This window comes from Gouania willdenowi, chromosome 17, assembly GCF_900634775.1.
Source record: "Gouania willdenowi chromosome 17, fGouWil2.1, whole genome shotgun sequence".
Classification (NCBI taxonomy): domain Eukaryota; kingdom Metazoa; phylum Chordata; class Actinopteri; order Blenniiformes; family Gobiesocidae; genus Gouania; species Gouania willdenowi.
In genome coordinates, this window is record NC_041060.1 from 7,571,104 (window position 1) to 7,591,681 (window position 20,578).

At 36.4% G+C, this 20,578-nt stretch overlaps 3 protein-coding genes across 3 annotated transcripts in view; 1 reads left to right on the top strand and 2 right to left on the bottom strand.

The window, feature by feature from the left end:
- Window positions 1-2,465: 2,465 nt before the first annotated feature.
- Window positions 2,466-7,337, bottom strand: LOC114479299 (uncharacterized). Its single transcript, XM_028472903.1, has 3 exons — window positions 7,225-7,337; window positions 5,962-6,016; window positions 2,466-5,474 (listed from the first exon to the last, which is right to left on the bottom strand). The coding sequence occupies exon 3, from the start codon at window positions 5,331-5,333 to the stop codon at window positions 3,627-3,629; it is 1,707 nt and encodes a 568-aa protein (XP_028328704.1). The 5' UTR covers window positions 5,334-5,474; window positions 5,962-6,016; window positions 7,225-7,337; the 3' UTR covers window positions 2,466-3,626.
- Window positions 7,338-9,310: 1,973 nt separating this feature from the next.
- On the top strand, window positions 9,311-16,074 carry LOC114479870 (uncharacterized). The gene is made up of 4 exons (XM_028473787.1): window positions 9,311-9,407; window positions 10,896-10,969; window positions 11,187-11,247; window positions 13,588-16,074. The coding sequence occupies exon 4, from the start codon at window positions 13,741-13,743 to the stop codon at window positions 15,388-15,390; it is 1,650 nt and encodes a 549-aa protein (XP_028329588.1). The 5' UTR covers window positions 9,311-9,407; window positions 10,896-10,969; window positions 11,187-11,247; window positions 13,588-13,740; the 3' UTR covers window positions 15,391-16,074.
- Window positions 16,075-20,368: 4,294 nt separating this feature from the next.
- LOC114479060 (uncharacterized) overlaps window positions 20,369-20,578 on the bottom strand; it is a 30,940-nt gene continuing 30,730 nt past the window's right edge. Inside the window, exon 5 of the transcript XR_003675940.1 lies at window positions 20,369-20,462. The gene's annotated coding sequence lies outside the window, so the exon portion shown is untranslated. The remainder of the gene's footprint in view (window positions 20,463-20,578) is intronic.

Genomic DNA, 20,578 nt, shown 5'->3' on the forward strand with positions numbered 1-20,578 from the left:
GGTCACAGACTGAAAACATTGAGAACCACTTACCTAAAGTATGATCTTATAGGAGAGAGTAGCATCTCTTTAACAGTTGTGTTAATAAAGAGTTAATTGATGTCCCTTATTTCACCTCTTAGTTCAGTGTTAACATTTAATCAGTGTACATCACATCTCTGTGAACTACTTTCACATCTGCATTTCTCAAGGATTTTCACAGATTAAAGGGTAGTCATCACATTCAAGGTTTGTACCTTAACAGATAACTGGTGGCCATAAAGTTCTTTTTACAGCAAGTCAGACCATTTACAGGAAAATCCTTTTTTCAGCCGCCTAGCCCACTTCTTTCTGCACACAAGGACAAAGGTAGTTGTATATAGGCTTCAGCAACTCTTGCAACACATGATATATACAGGGACAAAACATAAGAGCAAGTCCAGATAATGCTTCGATGGCCATAAAGTTCTTGCTGATAAGTGTTTGTCTCTTTGCAGGAAGTCAGATCATTTGCTGAAGGTCTGGTAGCTCAGGTGTTGGTCTCCCATCTTTTAAAAGCTGTCGCTTTTCTTCAAAAGAAAGTTGTGAAAATTTATTTATCCTCTCCAATGCTGTCATCCAACCTGTAGTGGAATCCTGCCCGGGCGGAATCCCACCCACTAGATGCGACCACATGATATCTGTTTTGTATTCACTATGCACTGTGCGTACGTATTGGATTAACATAGCACGGTTACGTCCAAAGACAGGGTAGCGATTTGCCTTTTTGCGTAAATGGGTCCATTGAGTCAGTCTCAGTGTTTCAGCTGGGGTCAAGACTAGACACACATTACCTCCAGCTCTTTACCCCCAGCAACAGCAGACATCTTTTTTGTTGTCACAACTGCTTTCCTCAGCCAGCTCCTCGGCAAGATCAACTTTATATAAAAGAAAGAGAGTTGAGCGTGGCGGCACAAACCTTCAGGCAGTGAAACTCTACACGTGTGTGCTTTGCGGCCAGTCCACTCAAGGACACGCAAAATACATGAAAAAAAACTTTCTGTACAAAAACCATGTCATCCACCTCCAGAGGACTGAGTGGCAAGACTTTTGAAACACTTGCAGACTTTAAAAAGGCAGTGGACGAGCTTTTGGCCTCGCAGTCCCAGACGCTGTCTGAGCTATTTTCCAAACAACAAACACCGTTATTAAAATGTTGAAAGTTCCAATATATTTAACTTATTGTATTGTTTTATATTTATTTATTCTATTATTATTGTTTCATTATTATTATTTATTTCTGGCATGTTTATTTAACTGGTTGTTTTACAATTATAGGTATTTTTATTGGTATTATTATTTTTGGAGAATTGTGTTGTCATGTTTATCTATAATATATATAACTAAATAATATACAATATATATTTATAATAAAACAAATATTATACATAATATAATATATATATAATAATAAAATAACATAGATATATATATATTAGAATTTTGTCATTATTTGTTGTATGTCTACATGTTACTTGTGTAAATACAGTATTTGGTCCTTATTACACTTTCACTTACTGCTACAAAAAAATAAAAATAAAAATGTGTTAAGTGTATGCTCAGTTGTATTCTATTTATTTTATTTCCTTACACTTTTTTTTACATCATATAGCCTATATGCCTCATTTACATCTCATTATGGCGTGTTTTAGAGTCAAATTTGGCAGACATTAATTATTTTGACAACAATTATGATCACATGGTATTTCAAGCTCAGTCAGAATATTGTTTTGGAACTTTAAATGTTTTTGTGGCAGAACAAAGTGCCAAATGTGTGCGTTAAATGAACCTGTCTGATTGTAATGGTTATGGAGGATGAGATATTTGACATTAAGGCACATCTGCTGTTTTGTATAAAGATCACTGCATGATTAAAGCAGAGACAAAAAGTATTTATAATTACATATTTTAAATACACTTAATAGCAGCAACTGGGATGCACAGGATATAGTAATTGCACAGGTGAGTAAACATGTAATTTCACAGGATGTTGCAGACAAAGGACGAGAGAGATAAATATTCAGGAACACTTTATTACTCCATGTGGGGCGGGGACATTAGCTCCTGTACATAATATATATCTATATAACATAATATACATAAGTAAAAGGACATATTGAGTATTGTAGTTAAAGTCAGTGGTGTAGATGGTGAAGAGAATAGACAAGACGGTCCCATGGAGTTCCCAAGGGATGCTGGAAAACCTGTCCAAGAATGTGGTCTGCAATTCAGGTAATAAACAATCAGAATCAACTTTATTGGCCAAGTAATGTATGTTATACACATGAGGAATTTGACTTGGTGAACTGTGCTCTGTCTAATAATGTAAACATTAAATAATAACAATCAACTAGAAAAAAAATATAAACAGTAGTTAGACTAATATGAGCAAAACTAAATAAAATAATATAACAATATAAGATGATAATAATAATAAGATAATAGTGCAGTGCTGACATTCTCAGTGACAGATTGATCCAGGGTTGTTTTAGTTTAGTTCCATGGTTATTTCACAAAAACAGGTCTGACACTCTTTGACTGTTTAGCGTTAATCCTGACAGCCAGGAAAAAAGAGGAGAATCAAATAATCATAGGTCTTAAGGATTATTTTTAAAGAGCAGAGATTCTTAAAAGCTTCGGGGGGGGTTGATCCGTTGAATATGTCATTCATTTAAATTCACCCTGGGTAGGCACTGCCTACCTTGCCTACCCTGACTGCACGTGCCTGTTGATTTCTATCATTCAGGAGACAGAGTGACTTTACAACATCAAAAAACAAATCATGCTTTTACAGCAAAAGTATATAAAATAAAGCTGAGCACAGTCATTACATCGGGATGATGTTTAAATGTTGATTAACTGTGTTTTAAAACTCTTGTGTTCCCAGGTCTCCCAGTGCTGTCTGTGTTTAGCTTGTGAGTGATTAGCACCCTCCTGTTTGGCACTCAGGTGTGGCCCATTCCCAATCAAGCCTCCCACATTGATTAGCTGAGCGTGTGGACACAAAAAGTTTCCTGCGTCATTGTCGTGTCATGTCTTGACTTCTGCTCCCATCCCGTTTCCCGTTTTTCCCGTCCCTGCCTTGTTTTTTTTCTTGGGTTTTTGACAACAAATAATGGACTGGTCGTTACAAATGACCAGTCCAGTATTCTGCCTCTGTCTCTCCCTACACCATCACCAGACCAGGCTCCTGTGACATTTTCAAGTTATCGTATTCAAAGCGGAAATATGACACTATAAACACAAACAAAAGATTGCCATTATATAAGCAAAAAAGTGGAACTTCAGCCCCACTTGTGAGTAACTTTACAACACCAAATGCAATTATATTTATGCCATTATATCATACTGCTATTTAAAGGTATATATTGTTCCACTGCATGAGGTTAGCTTTACATTTCAACACTGACACAGTTAATTCAAGTGAAAGTACATATAAGTTTATTAGCTTTCAAATTTAACTGTCTATCATTAAATGACATATTTTCAAATTACTGTATTGGAAGCAGATTAATGAAGCTAGCAAAAGTAAACAAAAGGTTTAAATATTTCAATTTAAAAAAGCTGAAACTTCAGCCACAAATGACATCATATTGGCCTGGTTCATTTTAGTTTGCATGAGAGTCGTCCACTGAAAGTTGAGAGCGCAGGATTTTTTCTTTTTTCTCTACTTTGACCATTAACTCAGCTTTTTCCTTCATGGAGTTCAGAGCATGGACTCGTTGCTTCCAGCCAGGCTTTCCTTCATTCTTCTCTCCTTCAATCAGCATCTCTATGTACTCTGGAGTGGACAGAGGGTTGGGTTTCAGAGCGATCTCTTTCAGTCGGTTCAGACACTTTGCAGATTCTTCCATTAAAGCCACCACCTTATTGTGTACAAGGGCGTATTGTACCTTCAGCTTCCCTACCAGCCACTTAACAGTAATCGTCTCCCCTGAGGCTTTCTGGTACTTTTTCTGCAGCTCTCCCACGCTTCGTTTCTCTTTCACCTCCCTGTGATCCCATCTGTACTTCTGGTTGAAGTGAACATTCCAGAGACACTTCCCAGGGCATTGTTTGCAGTACCCATTTGGTCCCATAGCCGAACAGCAGTATTTCTCTGCATCATTTGCTCTGCTACAGGGATAGTGGCAGGTGACCTGGCACTGCTGACAGTTGGTGATAAAATGCCCAGTACGAGATATGTCCTCCTGATATGGCCTTATAACAATGACCTCAAACTCAAAGTTTTTATTCCTGTTGATCTCAGCCTCATGCTCTTTAAGCTTCTCCCTTGTTTCCTTTAACTCCTCTAGCTTGGCTAAGCCGAGTCTAACCTGCACTTGCAAATTTTCCACTGAAACCTCAAGCTGTTGACGTTCCTTGAGGACTTCCTTTGTCAGTTTCAGGCTTTTGGTTTGTATGAGATTCAGAGCAGCAAAGAACCTCTTCATGCTTTTGGTTCCCATCTCCCAGAACATCCCTTCAAAACCTCCATCTTCACTTTCATCATCATCATCATCATCATCATGATCCCCAGCTATGTTATGGGCCGATGATTTGTTGTGTGCAAACAAGGCTGAATTGTTAAATTTAAAGTGCAGTGGCAGGTTGTCTTTGTTTTTTGGACATGGGACACCTGATTCATTGATTGCCTCCAGAACCGGTGGACGTTGGCCATCTGCAAATGTCACCAGGATCCGAATGTTTTCTGCCACATCTTTGCCAAAGATGGAGAGCACAGAATCAAACACGTATTTCTGTGTCGCAGTGAGTCGCGCCAAAGAGGCCTGGGCCACAAAACAAATGGCGTCAATTTCATTGACTCCATAATCAGAGGAGAAGAGAGTACGTAGCTGCTCTACAATCTCCTTGTCTTTGTCAATGCCTCTCGTATCACCAAACCCTGGTGTGTCCACAATGGTCAGGGAGAAAGGGACTGTAAAACCATCCTGGTGGTTGATTTTGTACACAGTGACCTCAGAGGTTTGACTGTGAGCTTGTGATTTGGACTGATCCTCATCTATCAACTTGAATCGATACGAATCGTCCCACTCCACGCCCAGAATGTGATTGATCATCCCATTGATGAGAGTTGACTTTCCAGCACCAGTTGCTCCAAGAACCATGATGGTGCGATTGTGTTTAGTCGAATCGTTTCCAAAGCTGAAATGTTTGCAGCCATTTATTGGCGATTCGTTACTGCTAAGAGGAACAATGTAAACAGGTAGTGGGCCTGAGTGAGATTCCAGCTTTGTACTTTCTTCTTTAACTGTCTCACAGAGTCGCTTTCGCTGACCAAATACGCCAAAAAATAAATGCTTTAAAGCCTCCATTGGGCTTTAAATGGCGGATATGAATGACACCTCTATTCTGGTTCCAAGCTTGGTCTTCTTTTTCTATTTTTATTTAATGTGTTTGTAGAAAATAAGTTCAGGCGATTTTGTCAACTCCAAAAAATGGTTGTCAGCTGAAATCTGCAAATAATGGAAATAAAGAAAATGTAAGTTAGGTTTCTGTAAAAAAAATCATATTCAAAATATATAAAAACAATTTCTAATGAGTATAATTTGACTCATAGCTTCTGCAGGGCTGGCTGATTACACATATTATATTTAGGTGTGTTACATTAGAACGACACTAAAACATGGCAGATATTATAAGGCTGTGTTTGAAATGTCACACTCAATACTATACACTACAAACTCAATGAGTATATACTTTCTACTGTATACTAAAAGTATGGTTAGGATGATGACCATTCCCACTGAAGTACACTTCCAAGTTTCCCAAGACGTATTCTGTATCTCAGTTAATTTGCCGCCTTTGAAGGTTTTGGAAGCATTTTAATAGAAAAAGTAACCAAGTAGAATATCAACATTTGGGCATTTGATCCATAAAACTTGCAGAATCATATTTTATGCTGACATTTTGGAGATTTTAGTAAATCCGACATTGTGCTACCTGAAACTGGATGAGTGCCGGGAGAAGCAGCTTCTGGTCAATCCAAGACAATCAGCTGGAGGAAATGAAAAAAATGCCAGGGTTACATATCAATTATATTCACAGCAAATTTTTTAAGCAATCAGAGAGATTAGTATCATTTATGGATCCTTGCCTTTAGTAAAAAGGAAGCAACCATTAATCGATCCATCGATATACTGTATGTACAGACTCCCATTATAATAGTTGTTAATAAAACATAAATAGCATCTGTTTTTAACAGCGCCATCACACGTTAACTTTGATTTTTCAAATATTCTCACGTATTTCACTTGAAATTGAAGTAGCCTAAATAAACAGAAGAACATTTAGTTTTAGTGGATTGCCCAATAACGCTTTGACACAGAACTAGTTATACTGTAACTATGGAATTGAAGAGCTATCCTCTCAGTTAGAAGATGACCCCTCTACCACCTGTGCAATTCTTCTTTTTCTTTACCTCTTCATTCTAATTCATTTTCTTAATCTGCATTGAGCACCCCCAACCCCCATTGTGGTCCAGAGCTTTTGTTCCCAAGTTCATTCAAAAAAAGTTTTTTTTTTTTTTTTTTAATAAAATAGTTTTCTGCTGCTTTGATTCTAACATATTACTGTTAGTTTCATATCACAAACATCAGTTCTACCTCGGGTGTGTCGTATAAGTTTTCAGTGAAATGGTCCCAAACTTTTGAGACTTTAGGTTGGTTCTTCTGTTGTTGCGCAATTGTTCTTCACAAATAAAATGATAAAGCGACAGTGATTTTTATCCTGAATTTACAACATTGAACGACGCGTTGAAGCAAATTTTTGGAGTCAACATTATCAATTATGTTACTAATAATTTCTCCATTATTGTACATGTTACACAATATTGTGGTTGGCGCGAATCTCGAAACAATCTATATATTTAATTCTAGTTTTCTTTTGCCCCCAAACCCCCTTCCCCACCACCGGCAAAAATCTTAATCTCCACCTATATTGCAAACACTGTTGGAGAAGATAGCAGTTCAGATATGGAGGGAAAGGAAGGGAGTGTTCATGTTAAGGGGAAGTAATTGTGTAATTAATCAATTCAATGTTTAGCCATGAGGGTCACGTACAAAAAGGAAATACAGAGAGCTTAATTACATCTATAGTCCCCAGACTAGAGTCCACAACGACTAATCGTTTTAGTTTATACAACACACAAAAAAAAAAATCTGCAAAATATACAAAGAATCAGTAACAATAGGAAAGTGTACTCACATGAAGGTAGTGTGAGATCTTCTGAGTGGGTTTTGCAGTCTCATACTTTATAGTAGCTGTGAGTCTGTCCCTCCTCCTAATGTTTATTTATGGGAGAGCTGGTAGCAGAAGAGAATTGGTCTGACTTCCTGGAAACAGCTTTGCAGACTCTGGGCTGAAAAAAAGAGCAGCATACCTTTGTCCTTGTGTGCAGAAAGAAGTGGGCTAGGCGGCTGAAAAAAGGATTTTCCTGTAAATGGTCTGACTTGCTGTAAAAAGAACTTTGTGGCCACCAGTTATCTGTTAAGGTACAAACCTTGAATGTGATGACTACCCTTTAATCTGTGAAAATCCTTGAGAAATGCAGATGTGAAAGTAGTTCACAGAGATGTGATGTACACTGATTAAATGTTAATACTGAACTAAGAGGTGAAATAAGGGACATCAATTAACTCTTTATTAACACAACTGTTAAAGAGATGTTACTCTCTCCTATAAGATCATACTTTAGGTAAGTGGTTCTCAATGTTTTCAGTCTGTGACCCCCAAAAAACATTCACTTTTATCCAGTTTATTATTATTTGGGCCATAGTCTATATTCATCTTAAATATGTAAATCCTTGTTTTAATCAGAAATAAAATGGGTTTAAAGTGACCAAAAATGTTGGAAAAAGTGATGAAATGGGATTTTAAAAACCACTAAAATTGGTTAAAAGTTGCAAATTACAGTGACCAAAAACAGAGAGAGTGCAAAGTGTCAATATAGGCTCAAAAGTAGGAATAATTAGTTTAAACTGGCAAATAATGGCCATGACAAATAGTGATTGTGGTTAAATTGGCAAAAATAAGCATGAAATATGGTAAAAAGAGGTTTAAAATAACAATAATCATGGGTCAACATATCGCAAAATTAGGTGGGAATAGTGGTGGAAAGGGTTTATTAGAGCTAAAAAGGCTTGGAAGTGGAAAACATTGTATTAGAATTTGATGGAGAAGAAAAAAAATGCATTAAAAAGAGCAAAAATATGACAAGAAAAAGTGATGAAAATGGGTTAAAACATGGAAAGTTTGGTGTAGTTGAAGTCTTTACTTTAAGTGAAATGTTATCCTTTCACACTACGGAGCCGGTGGTGATGCTAATGTTAATAAAGGGCAGCTGATAATGGGAATGAGGCAGAATAATAAATTCATTGGATACAATGTCAGTCTATTGACAGAGACAGAGAATGTTTGGTGACCACCAGCAGAACTCAAACACAATGTTTTACAGTTTATTCTTTGCTGAGCTTCTACTTTCACTTTCATAAATGCAGGGTGGGATTTCTCAGAAATGGTCTGACTTGCTGTGAAGCCTGAAACTCAGGAGAGGGAGGTGGAGGAGCACGAGTTTTATTAGACTAACAAAGCTGCAGCAGGTCAAAGCATTCACTGAACCCAAAAAAACAGTAATTGCTTTTTGGCTTTTCAGTTTTTGTCATATTGCTAATGTTACATAACAAAAAATAAATAATTATTATAGACGTTATTACGTTTTACGAATATATTAATTAATGCATATTAAGTATGCATACTTAACAATAAGTAATTACATGATGTAACATTTATTAATGCATTAACTGTTCATTATTAATAGGTAATGCATTGTAATGATATTTTTTTTATTATTAAACTGTTATTTAATGCTTAGTAATGTATCAACTAAGACTAATTAAGGGACTCTTATTGTAAAGTGTTACCCAGCAATGGAACATTTACATTTAAGATGAGCTGAAAAATAAATCTGGTGTCAAACTCCAGCTTCCAGTAGGATGAGGACACAAGCTCAGATCATCTCTATGGAGAACTAATATATTGAACAAGATAATAATGTACTTTCATAAGTTTAACAAGCAGCAGACATTAGAAAATGAACTCATTCAACTTCCACTAGAGCACAGCAAGCATACTTTCACTCTCTGTATCACATGTTGTGTTTGGTGGGTAGGGGCTTCTTTACTGCTGTGTGTGTGTGTGTGTGTGTGTGTGTGTGTGTGTGTGTGTGTGTGTGTGTGTGTGTGTGTGTGTGTGTGTGTGTGTGTGTGTGTGTGTGTGTGTGTGTGTGTGTGTGTGTGTGAGAGAGAGAGAGAGAGAGAGAGAGAGAGAGAGTCCAGTATTTAAGCAGCAGTGAGACTCATTCTTCAGCAGAGTTCTCCACAGAGTCAGAGGTAAGTAACTGAACAAACTCTTTTACTTTTCCTGCTGCTGCTCATGAGCTGCAACATATTATGACTGAATGTTTTTTTGTAGCTGCAAGTTTTGACCTCAAGATAATTAATTATTAATTAATTATTTTTTGCATTTGCCATAGAACATGATCTCAAGTAGCAGAAAACAATGCAAATGACCGAAATGGAAAAAAGATGTCATTATGTTTTTTAAAAACTTGAAGGAGAAGATAAGACTCAACAGTGAATTTTAGACGTGCAAGCGAACAAAAATCTGCCAAACGTGCATCTTATTAATAATGGTGTTCAGTTTCAATTGGTGCCCAGCTTAACTGATGACCAATTCCAGTATGGTTCTCTGGAGGGCAGTGTTTCACTCTGCCAAAATGTAAAACCAGGCTGATCCAACGAGCAGTTATGTTAACCAGAATACTAGAATCAGAATATAAAGCAACACAACCCTGTTCATGTTTTTAAGAGGAAACTCAAATTATATTATGGTAAATAAATATTTATGAGTTCGTCACTATTTCTTTAAACACTGTTTTAACTGAAAATAGTAACCGAACAAACTCATCTCTGTTTGACATAATTATTACTCTCTTAAAAAAAATAAAAATAAATATTTAACTGGGTGTTTCATAGCCAACTTATTTTGAGCACTTTGAGCACTTTCTTTTACGTTCTATATCAATGTTGAAAATGTGTAAACATGTAAATGTAAATGTTAAAAAAAGTTAAATGTAAATCTAAATGTTAAGTCTGAATGTGTGACTGATTTAACATTTAGATTTACATTTAATATTTATAATTAAATCTAACTTTTACATTTATATTTAACATTTATATTTGCATTTAACATTTAGATTTAACCTTTACATTTAGATTTAACTTTTACATTTAGATTCAACATTTACATTTACATTTATTTTTCATGTGTACGCATTTTTAACAATGATATAGAACATGATGTTTTACATGAATTTCTGTCTCAAATAAAAGAAAAATGATCTAAATGTGAGGAAAGTGAGCTAAATGTTGAAAATATGTCGGCTATGAAACAGTGACCGAGTCCATAATATGTGAATGTTACAAACCTTTCTGTAACATGTTAAGATATAAATACAAAGTATTGTCTTTTCTTTGCATGTGTTTAAAGTTGTAGATGTGTTTTAAATAAACTGCTTGATAATATATTTATTAAATTGTAAAAAATAAGTTTTGCTGTATTTGTACATTTTATCAGATTTTTTTTAAATGTATGTATAATGTTATCACTTGTTTTTTTTTTTACAATTATTTATCAGCATATCAGAGAATTAGCATTATTTATTTTGATATTAAATGATCTTTAATGAACAGGTTCAGATAATTTATCTACTTTTCATTTCAACAAGCCCTTTTTTTTGTCTTTAGACTTTTCAAAAACCAAATTCATGTTATTTGGTGACACAGTAAAACTAAATGTGTTCCTCTCTCTTTGTTTAGGCTGTTTCGAATGCTAAGGTTTGAAATCCATTTTTAAAGTCACAGATCCTGTATCCTGACCACGACAACAGCAGGTTTGTTGTAAATCTTCTGCGTCTTTGAAAAATTCTCTTTCACATTTGCTATAAAAACACTGCATTAAACCTTCAGAACTAAACCATTTTCATGTATTTCACAAGTCAAAAGGTGGATTGGATTTATTAAAAAAGGCATATATATATATATATATATATTAAAAAGTTACTGCTAATATAATTGACATGCAACCCTCTCATTTTTTCTGTCCACCAGCTAATTTTCTTGGATCGACCTGAAGCAGATTCTCTGGGTTCTCATCCAGTTTCTCAAACAGGTGCAGGTTCTTTGCTCTCATACATCAGGGTTTCTCACTCTTTGGGTTGTGTGTGTATATATATATATATATATATATATATATATATATATATATATATACTGTATTTTCATAAAATATAATTGTTACATTTTACAAATGTTACATGTTCGTCCAGTGTTTCTCTCGGGATACACGATGGCACTACTGGGGGTATTTGAGAGAGAGAGAGAGCGGTGGGGGGAAATTAACAAATGAAAACATTTAAAATATGGGGTTTTATAAAGTTTATTTTTAGTTAAAAATGATAGTCACACAAAGCTCTTTGCCCAAGGACACAATGACAGATACCACTGGAGCTACTGTCCCACACTGTGGCACCTGGAATTCTCAGTGGTCTCCCATCCAACCAGGGCCAAACCTACTTAGCTTCTCAGATCTAACGATGACATGCTGTTATGGCCAATATTATTATAATATAAGTCAGTGTTTTTCAACCTTGGGGTCAAGACCCCATGTGGGATCGCCTGAGGTTTAAATGGGGTCACCTGACATTTCTGAAAAATTCTTTAAAATGTGTGTCATCACTCCATCATATGTTCTATTGGTCTTTTTAAATAGGTTTCTTAGCATAATGATGTAGTTTGACAAAGTTGGTACTTAGATTGTAAAACTCGTAAAATAGGAAGATGATAATTTTCTATGAAATGTGATGAAACATTTGCATAAATGAGGAGAAATAAGTGTAAATTTCCCACTTTTTAAAGTTACTGCTAACTTTCCTTATTATCGTAACCCTTTTAATTAAAGGCACACTGTAACCTTTTGCCACTAGGGGCACTAGGCCAATAACTTTCACGCAAGCGCCCCTAGTGGCCACAAAAGCTGCAGCACTGTCACAAAAATCATGAGTTATTCGGGCCAGCCTCCCTTCGTCTTTTGATTGTGTAAGCAGACAGTTGTTGACCTGTAACTTTGGGATAAGGATTGGCTCTAAGGGCTGGGGTGCGAAGCGGGGCTAGGCTCGTGCCGCGGCTACAGTCTATGGGCTGGAGTATGGGCTGGAGGAGCAGCCGCCACCGCCGCCCTCTTCGGCCCCCTTCACCGAGGGTCGGCCCTGCTGCCGGGACGAGCTCAAAAAGTCCACTGTATGCCTTCAAAGTGAGACCGTGAACATTTTGTATTTAAGAGGTGGTTTTCTAACTGGTAGCCCTTCAGAATATTGAGTACCTATGAAGTAACTCACAGCTTCAGAAAGGTTGGTGACCCCTGGTTTAGTGCCTTCTTGCAGTAACACACCTGAATCTAATAAATGTGTAATCAGCCAGCTCTGCTGAACCCCTGAAAAGGAGCGACTCATCACATTCAGGTGTGTTGAAAGCAGGGCGACATCAGACATCAGACCAGGATCAAGCTGAGCGGCCCCTAGTGGACATAAAGTGTAAAATCAGTATCATGGTTTGGAGTTAATGGTTATATAGTAAAGCTGTCCCAATACAACTTTTTTGTTTGTTATTGTAGCCTTGAGTATTGGCCAATATTGATATCAAGTCAAATCATATATACTTTTTAATTTAATTTTTTTAACTTATTTTTTAGTGTGGAATGTTAGAAAAGGCTTGATCAAGAGATATTACCCAAACAGAGAACAAAAGTCAGCAACAATAGGTAAAAAAAAAACAGACTCATCTTTTTTATTGCTTTTATTGTTTTTACTTATTGTAATACACTTTGTTGGGCCACTGGCTGTTTTAAATATGCTATAAAGGTAAAGTTGAAGTTGACATTTTAATTTTACACAGAATATTCAACAATTGAATACAATCTTTAATTAGAAAACCTTGAAATTTGAGATTGGACCAATATCCAACATCAATATTGGATAGAAACACCCTTAATTTTATGTTAAGGTGTCATTTATTTAGACAACTATTACTTAGGAAATCCACTTTGATCTCCTGACATGTTTCGACTGACAACTGCCAGTCTTCGTCTGAGGCGTCTGCTGATCACTTGATGTTTCCTTTGAAGTTTCCTTTGAGGTTTCCTTTGAGGTTTCCTTGACTTCCACGTAGTAAATCCAGCTTGGTTCTATTTGTCTTCTTTTTGGATAGTATATTAAGGTATCATTTATTCAGACAACTCTTCCTTAGGAAATACACTTTGATCTCCTGACATGTTTCAAATGTCAACTGCCAGTCTTCAAAACTGTCGAAACATGTCAGATCAAAGTGGAATGATAGGGTTAGCAAAAAAAAAAAAACACTTCTATGAATAACTGATTTAAAGTTGATGAACATTACTTGTTTTTAAGCTGAAACTGAAACCTGAACTTAACTTATTTTTTTCCATTGTTTGCAGATTTTGGCCAACAGACGATTTTTGGAGCCACTGACATCGTCTGTAGTTATTTTCTGCAAACACATACATCAAAATTTAATAAGCGAACCAAGGTTAGAGCTAGAATAGTGGTGTCATTTACATCCATCTGTTAACTCTTCACATCAAAGCCCAATGGAGACCGCAAAGAAGATTATTTTTGGAACATCCAGTGAGCCAAAGCGACTTTGTGAGGCAGTTAAAAGTAAAAGTAAAAAGCTGGACTCTCACTCAGGCCCACTACCTGTTTACATTGTTCCTCTTAAGAAAAACAAATTGAACATTAATGGCTGCCAATATTTCAGCTACGGAAAAGATTCATCCAAACACAATCGCACCATCATGGTCCTTGGAGCAACTGGTGCTGGAAAGTCAACTCTCATCAATGGGATGATCAATTACATTCTGGGCGTGGAGTGGGACGATTCGTTTCGATTCAAGTTAGTGGATGAGGATCAGTCCAAATCACAAGCTCACAGTCAAACCTCTGAGGTCACTGTGTACAAAATCAACCACCAGGATGGTTTTACAGTCCCTTTCTCCCTGACCATTGTGGACACACCAGGGTTTGGTGATACGAGAGGCATTGACAGAGACAGGGAGATTGTAGAGCAACTACGTACTCTCTTCTCCTCTGATTATGGAGTCAATGAAATTGACGCCATTTGTTTTGTGGCCCAGGCCTCTTTGGCGCGACTCACTGCGACACAGAAATACGTGTTTGATTCTGTGCTCTCCATCTTTGGCAAAGATGTGGCAGAAAACATTCGGATCCTGGTGACATTTGCAGATGGCCAACGCCCACCGGTTCTGGAGGCAATCAATGAATCAGGTGTCCCATGTCCAAAAAACAAAGACAACCTGCCACTGCACTTTAAATTTAACAATTCAGCCTTGTTTGCACACAACAAATCGGCACAGAATTATGATGATGATGATGATGAAAGTGAAGAAGGAGGCTTTGATAAAATGTTCTGGGAGATGGGAACCAAAAGCATGAAGAGGTTCTTTGCTGCTCTGAATCTCATACAAACCAAAAGCCTGAAACTGACAAAGGAAGTCCTCAAGGAACGTCAACAGCTTGAGGTTTCAGTGGAAAATTTACAAGTGCAGGTCAGACTCGGCTTAGCCAAGCTAGAGGAGTTAAAGGAAACAAGGGAGAAGCTTAAAGAGCATGAGGCTGAGATCCACAGGAATAAAGACTTTGAGTTTGAGGTCACTGTTCAAAAGCCGTATCAGGAGAACATATCTGGCACTGGGAACTTTATCACCAACTGTCAGCAGTGCCAGGTCACCTGCCACTATCCATGTGGCATTCCGAGTGATGCAGATAAAAGAGGCTGTTGGGCAATTGGATCAAATGGGTACTGCAATCAGTGCCCCAGCAAGTGTTACTGGAATGTTCACTTCAACCAGAAGTACAGATGGCATTACAATGAGGTGAAAGAGAAAAGAAATGTGGAGGAGCTGAAGAAAAAGTACCAGAAAGCCTCAGGGGAGAAGATTACTGTCCAGGGGCTGGTAGACAAGATGAAGGTTGAGTACGAAGAAGTACAGAATAAGGTGGTGGCTTTAATGGAGGAATCTGCAAAGTGTCTGAACCGACTGAAAGAGATCGCTCTGAAACCCAACCCTCTGTCCACTCCAGAGTACATAGAGATGCTGATTGAAGGAGAGAAGAATGAAGGAAAGCCTGGCTGGAAGCAACGAGTCCATGCTCTGAACTCCATGAGGGAAAAAGCTGAGTTCATGGCTAAAGTAGAGAAGAATGAAAAAATACTGTGAAAATACTGTCAGTGGACGACCCTCATGCAAATCAAGTGTTCACAGGCCTGAGTGAGATGGAAAAAACCTCAACGTGAAGTCACATGTTGCTGAAGTTTCACTTTTTTTTTTTACATTTAAAAGATATACATTCACATATAACACATTTTTTTTAACCTTTGCTAGCTTCATCATTCCGCTTCCAAACTTGAAAATATATTGTTTGATGATAGACAGTTATACTAGGATGCTGTTTTTTTTTTTCTTCCTTACAGCATTAAATTGAAATGTAAGTTTATATGTACTTTCACTGGGACTTCCTGTATTAATGTTGACATGTAAAGCAATGTAACTTCATGCAGTCGACCAATATTTAACCTTTTATCATTTTAAAATCAACGTGCTATAATGATAGTGAAGATGGTGCTTGTCATGTACTCGTCTTTGTTTCTATAATTTTTTATGTAACAGCATGAATTGTTGTTTGGTGTTGGAAAGTCACTCTGTCTCCTGATTGGCTGGTGGAAATCAACTGTAATGGTAGCAGTGAGTGGGAGGATCCAGTTTGTGATTGACAGATTAAACAGGAGATATAATGCTATTAACACCTCTTTCATATTCTGTATGATACGTAAACATTTAAAATAAAGCAAACCCTTTTGCTTCTGACAAAAACTGTATGTTCTTAATGTGGGTTTTTTTGATGCTAGGAAACAATAAAATTTTAATTTGATTAATAACATGATTTGCCTTGATTAACTTGCTTTTAACCATTAACCTTCTCACATGAAATGTTTGAAATAGTTAAATTACTTTGAAATTAATTTTGTTATCCAATCTTATTCAGGGGTAGGCCTCCTTACAAGTTTAGAAAAGTACAATATTGAACCATCTTAAGGATTATTAGAGTTAAGTAGTTGATAATTCCTGGATGTGACCAGCAATAGTTATTTCAAAAGGTTTGCTAAAATGCTAATAACAGTTCTAGATTTGGCCAAGTTGGTAATTTATACTCTTTATTTTAATCTAGTACAGTGTTAGTAATTTAGTTAGTGTTTGTTACTTTTTTTTACTTTGTTTTGCTATGATGATTTAGGCTTTTATCCAGTTTTACACAGTCTTTGATCCCAAGTATTTTTAGATGTAACTGGGTATGTCACTCTGTGGCAAACTGGTGAGCATCACTGCTTCTTAGTTTAGTGATCGTGGGTTCAAGTCCCAGTTGGTGGCCTCTAACTTGTCCCTATCAAGATAGACTGGCGTCCTACCCAGGGGGTATTACACTGCCTTATGCCATATGTCTGCTGGGATAGATTCCAGCATCCTCTGCATCCTTGTACAGGCTGTGATGGGCTGACACCCTTTCTAGGGTGTACCCCGGCTAGCGCCCGATAACAACTGGAGGTGGCAACAGCAGACCCCCGTGATTGAAAAAGAGCAAGCGGGTTGGAAAATAGATGGATAACATAGATTTTCCTCGTAAACTATAAAAACTACAGATGATATTATTAAAAGCTAGTCTCTCATTGTTATTTTTTTTATTTTTTAGCTTTGAGCAATAACCTTACCCTAATGAAGAAACAAGTTTGAGTGGAGAAAAAATGGAAACAATGTAGCTTCTCGGACGTAATGTCAAAGAATTTACCGTACTTTTTTTTTTTAATAATATAGTGTGACTTCTCTTGATTGATGATGTGAACTTCACACAGTTGACTAACTATATATTGAGTTCTAGTTCTAAGAGTTTAAAGATGAAAATTTACTTGTACTTGAGGATAAGTTCATTTGAAATTGTCACCTCGAGAAACAAGATTTTAAATATCACATATAAACAATAAAAACAGATAAATTATACAGGGCGCTGCATACGGATAGAATGCCGGTATATTGATATGGCAACCATACAGATAGCCACTGCCGTGTTCGAAATAGGGTATATGCAGAACGCCACGTGACCTAATCCGGAAAACAGGTTAGCTTTTTTTTTCTTTCTTTTTTCGGAACTATTTGAAACGTTTATTATAAGTGTACAAATGTAGAGAACAAATAAAAACATTGCAACATTAACAACTCACTTTTTGCACAGAATTGTCAAGAAAAAGCAGCTGACTTAGCACGTCATTTCAAAATATAGAAATTAAATGGCAGTGTATGGGAGGTTTGGGAGGCCATTTAGGAGAAAACATTAAAAATGAAAGAATGTACATTATAATGTGAAACAACGAAAACCATGGGTTCACACATTAGATGGCAACACTTGTACATTGATCTTGTTTGAAACACATTCAAAGACACTGCCTACAAAATAAAGAAGAGGAAATGTACATATAATCTGCCGTTCACATTAAAAATGAATTTTATTTATTTATTTTTTACATTGAAAATATTAAAAAATGCAGGTTGTCTAATTTCTTTTAACATTTAAAATTCGAATAAGATTTTTTTTCACATCGATAAAGCTCATCTATATATATATATATAAAACTTTTTTTCACAATGAAAATGCATGTCTATGTTTCACACATAAACATGAATACACCTACCACTAAGTGGATTAAGTGGCTGCTTAGGGCCCCACGGCCCTAATAAATGTAAAAAGAAATGGCCAGCAACATCAGCTGACCTGTAGATCAGCAGCAAATACAACTATAAAACAATTAGATGTTATACAATATCAGGCATTCAGATTGTGTACAAGTGCTTTCAAAATGACACCAACAGAAGCATTACAAGTTGAGATGGGAGAAATGCCTTTAGAAATGAGAAGGACTCAGCTACCAGTGACTTTACTGGACTATCCTGTTTGCAGGGCCATAGTTAGGATCATCCAACACAGAAAACTTTAAAACCTTGCTGGGAGAAGGAGAAGAAGAAAACAAATAGCTTTGGATGGACAGTGACACAGAAAGCAGCAGAACTCAAAGTTAATGAATTGAATATTAATCCAATATTAACCTTACCGGTAATAAAAACCTGGACACTGCCTGAAGCAACAATAGATCTAACATTATTAGAAAAGAAGAATAAGGACATTTTAACTCACACTTCATACAGAGTTATATTGATGGGTACCATAGTTATGTCCACATCTATTCAGAATGATGCATCAAAAAACATAGTCGGCAAAGTCGGGGTTTCATTTGTTGTGCCGGAATTTCAAATTAAAGTGGGGAAAAGAATCAGTGAGGGGTCATCGCAATATTATTAGCAGTACAGTGGATAAACACAAGACCCCTACAGTCAGTTATTTTGTTCAGATTCAAATTAATCAGTCATAAGTTTACAGTACAGTCATTCAGACAGCAGACCATACATTTTAATACAAATCGCGGGTCGCGATTTAATGACTGTGGCAAAATGTGGGTCCCAGGGTGAGACCAGTTCAGAACCCCAGATCTAGACTATAATTTGGACACACTGGATTAAACAGTACATTGTTTAAAATAGGAAAACATAACACAGGCAGATGTGAATACTGTGGACAGTGGAACATGTTATTATACAGTACACTGTCAGAAATATGATTTAAAAAGAAGACAGATGGTTTAAAAATTGAAAGGAATTAAAGTACAATTGAATGTAGTAGATATCTTAAAAATAATTCATCGCGCATCGAGGAGAAACTGACTGGAGGATGGAACATCAGCGCAAAGAGGAAGAGAACCAGCATGCTGGCGATAGACGACTTGAAGTCCATGATTCTGGAAGAAGATGACTGCTAAAGGTATACATATTGTTGAGCGTGTATGAACAATGCATAGACTGAAAGTAATAATAGCATAATACATAATAAAAATGTAAGTTGTCACAAAGCAAGAGCAATGGAGAGGGAAATAAAAAAAAAACAAAAAAAAAAAAGAATAGAAGATCATCTGATGGACTCTTGACGTTTACATGAGTGGTTCACACTCACTAAGACCTTTCTTACAGGCTAGTGTAATATTGGTTCATTGTTGCACATTGTGTGCTTTTCTCCACAGAGGGATTAGGTCACAACTCTCTGTCCCATTATCACCGGGGGTCAGACATGGTTATAGTTTATTTCTTGTGTCTGACTGGAAATGTGGAAGTTCTGTTCTATGTCTATAATATTACTGTTCTGTTTTATCTGAGATGGGTTGTAAAATTCTTTTTGTTTAACTTTGTATATTTGGAGTTAAATTATTTTATTTCTTTTTGTCTAACAGACGCTTGTGAGAGGCTGTTTTACATTATTCAGTATAAATATAATGATGGCATTACTTAATTTAATTACCTATAACATAAAGGAAATAAACAACCCAGTTAAAAGAAAAAAGATACTTGGGCAGTTGAAGAAAATGCAGTGCTCTATAGCTTTACTTCAAGAAACACACCTTACAGCAACAGAACACCAAAAATTAAAAGGAGAATGGGTGGATCAGGTTTACAGTAGTTCTTATGGGAAATGCACAAAGAGAGGTGTAGCTATACTATTTAATGGATCTGTATACTTTCACTGTGAAAAAGTTTTCCAGGATGCAAAGGTTCGTTATGTTATGGTCATAGGAAGGATTGCTGGCTGTAAATTAACTCTTTTGAATGCCTATGCACCAAATGAAGATTGTCCAACATTTTTCAAAAAGCTTGCAAATTTGGTAGCAGATAATGGGGAAGGTGTGCTGTTAATGGGTGGAGACTTAAACTGTGTACTGAATAATAGAATAGATAAATTACCATTATCCTCAAAACCTCAAAGTAGAATGTCTAAAAGTTTAATGAATATGATGAAGGAATTAGGGTTGATAGATGTATGGCGACACCTTCACCCAAAAGTGAAAGATTTCACCTTTATGTCACAAGTGCATGGAAGCTACTCGCGGTTGGATCACTTTCTGGTGTCTAAAAAAGACACACACAGAGTTAAAAACTGTGTTATCAAATGTAACGACGAGGTGACGTTACACATGGACTGTTATAATGTATACATGGTAAATTGTGTGAACAGACTGGCAGTGCTTAATGACATTAAGAAGACACATTTGGTTGTATTGATTTAATGAATTTGTTTAAATTGACATCATGAGGACAGGTGATGAAGCACATGGTTCAGGCCACAGGGTTTCAGCATTCATCTAGTGATAAAAACAGAAAATACATTTTAAGATAATTGATAAATAACTTAGCAGTGACATGATAGATAAAACCATTAAATATGTTCTCTTATTCTGGGTGTGATTGAAATGCAATA

Bases quoted from the DNA above. Each gene is read 5' to 3' on its own strand.
- LOC114479299 (XM_028472903.1), bottom strand. From the start codon at position 5,333: ATGGAGGCTTTAAAGCATTTATTTTTTGGCGTATTTGGTCAGCGAAAG.
- LOC114479870 (XM_028473787.1), top strand. From the start codon at position 13,741: ATGGAGACCGCAAAGAAGATTATTTTTGGAACATCCAGTGAGCCAAAG.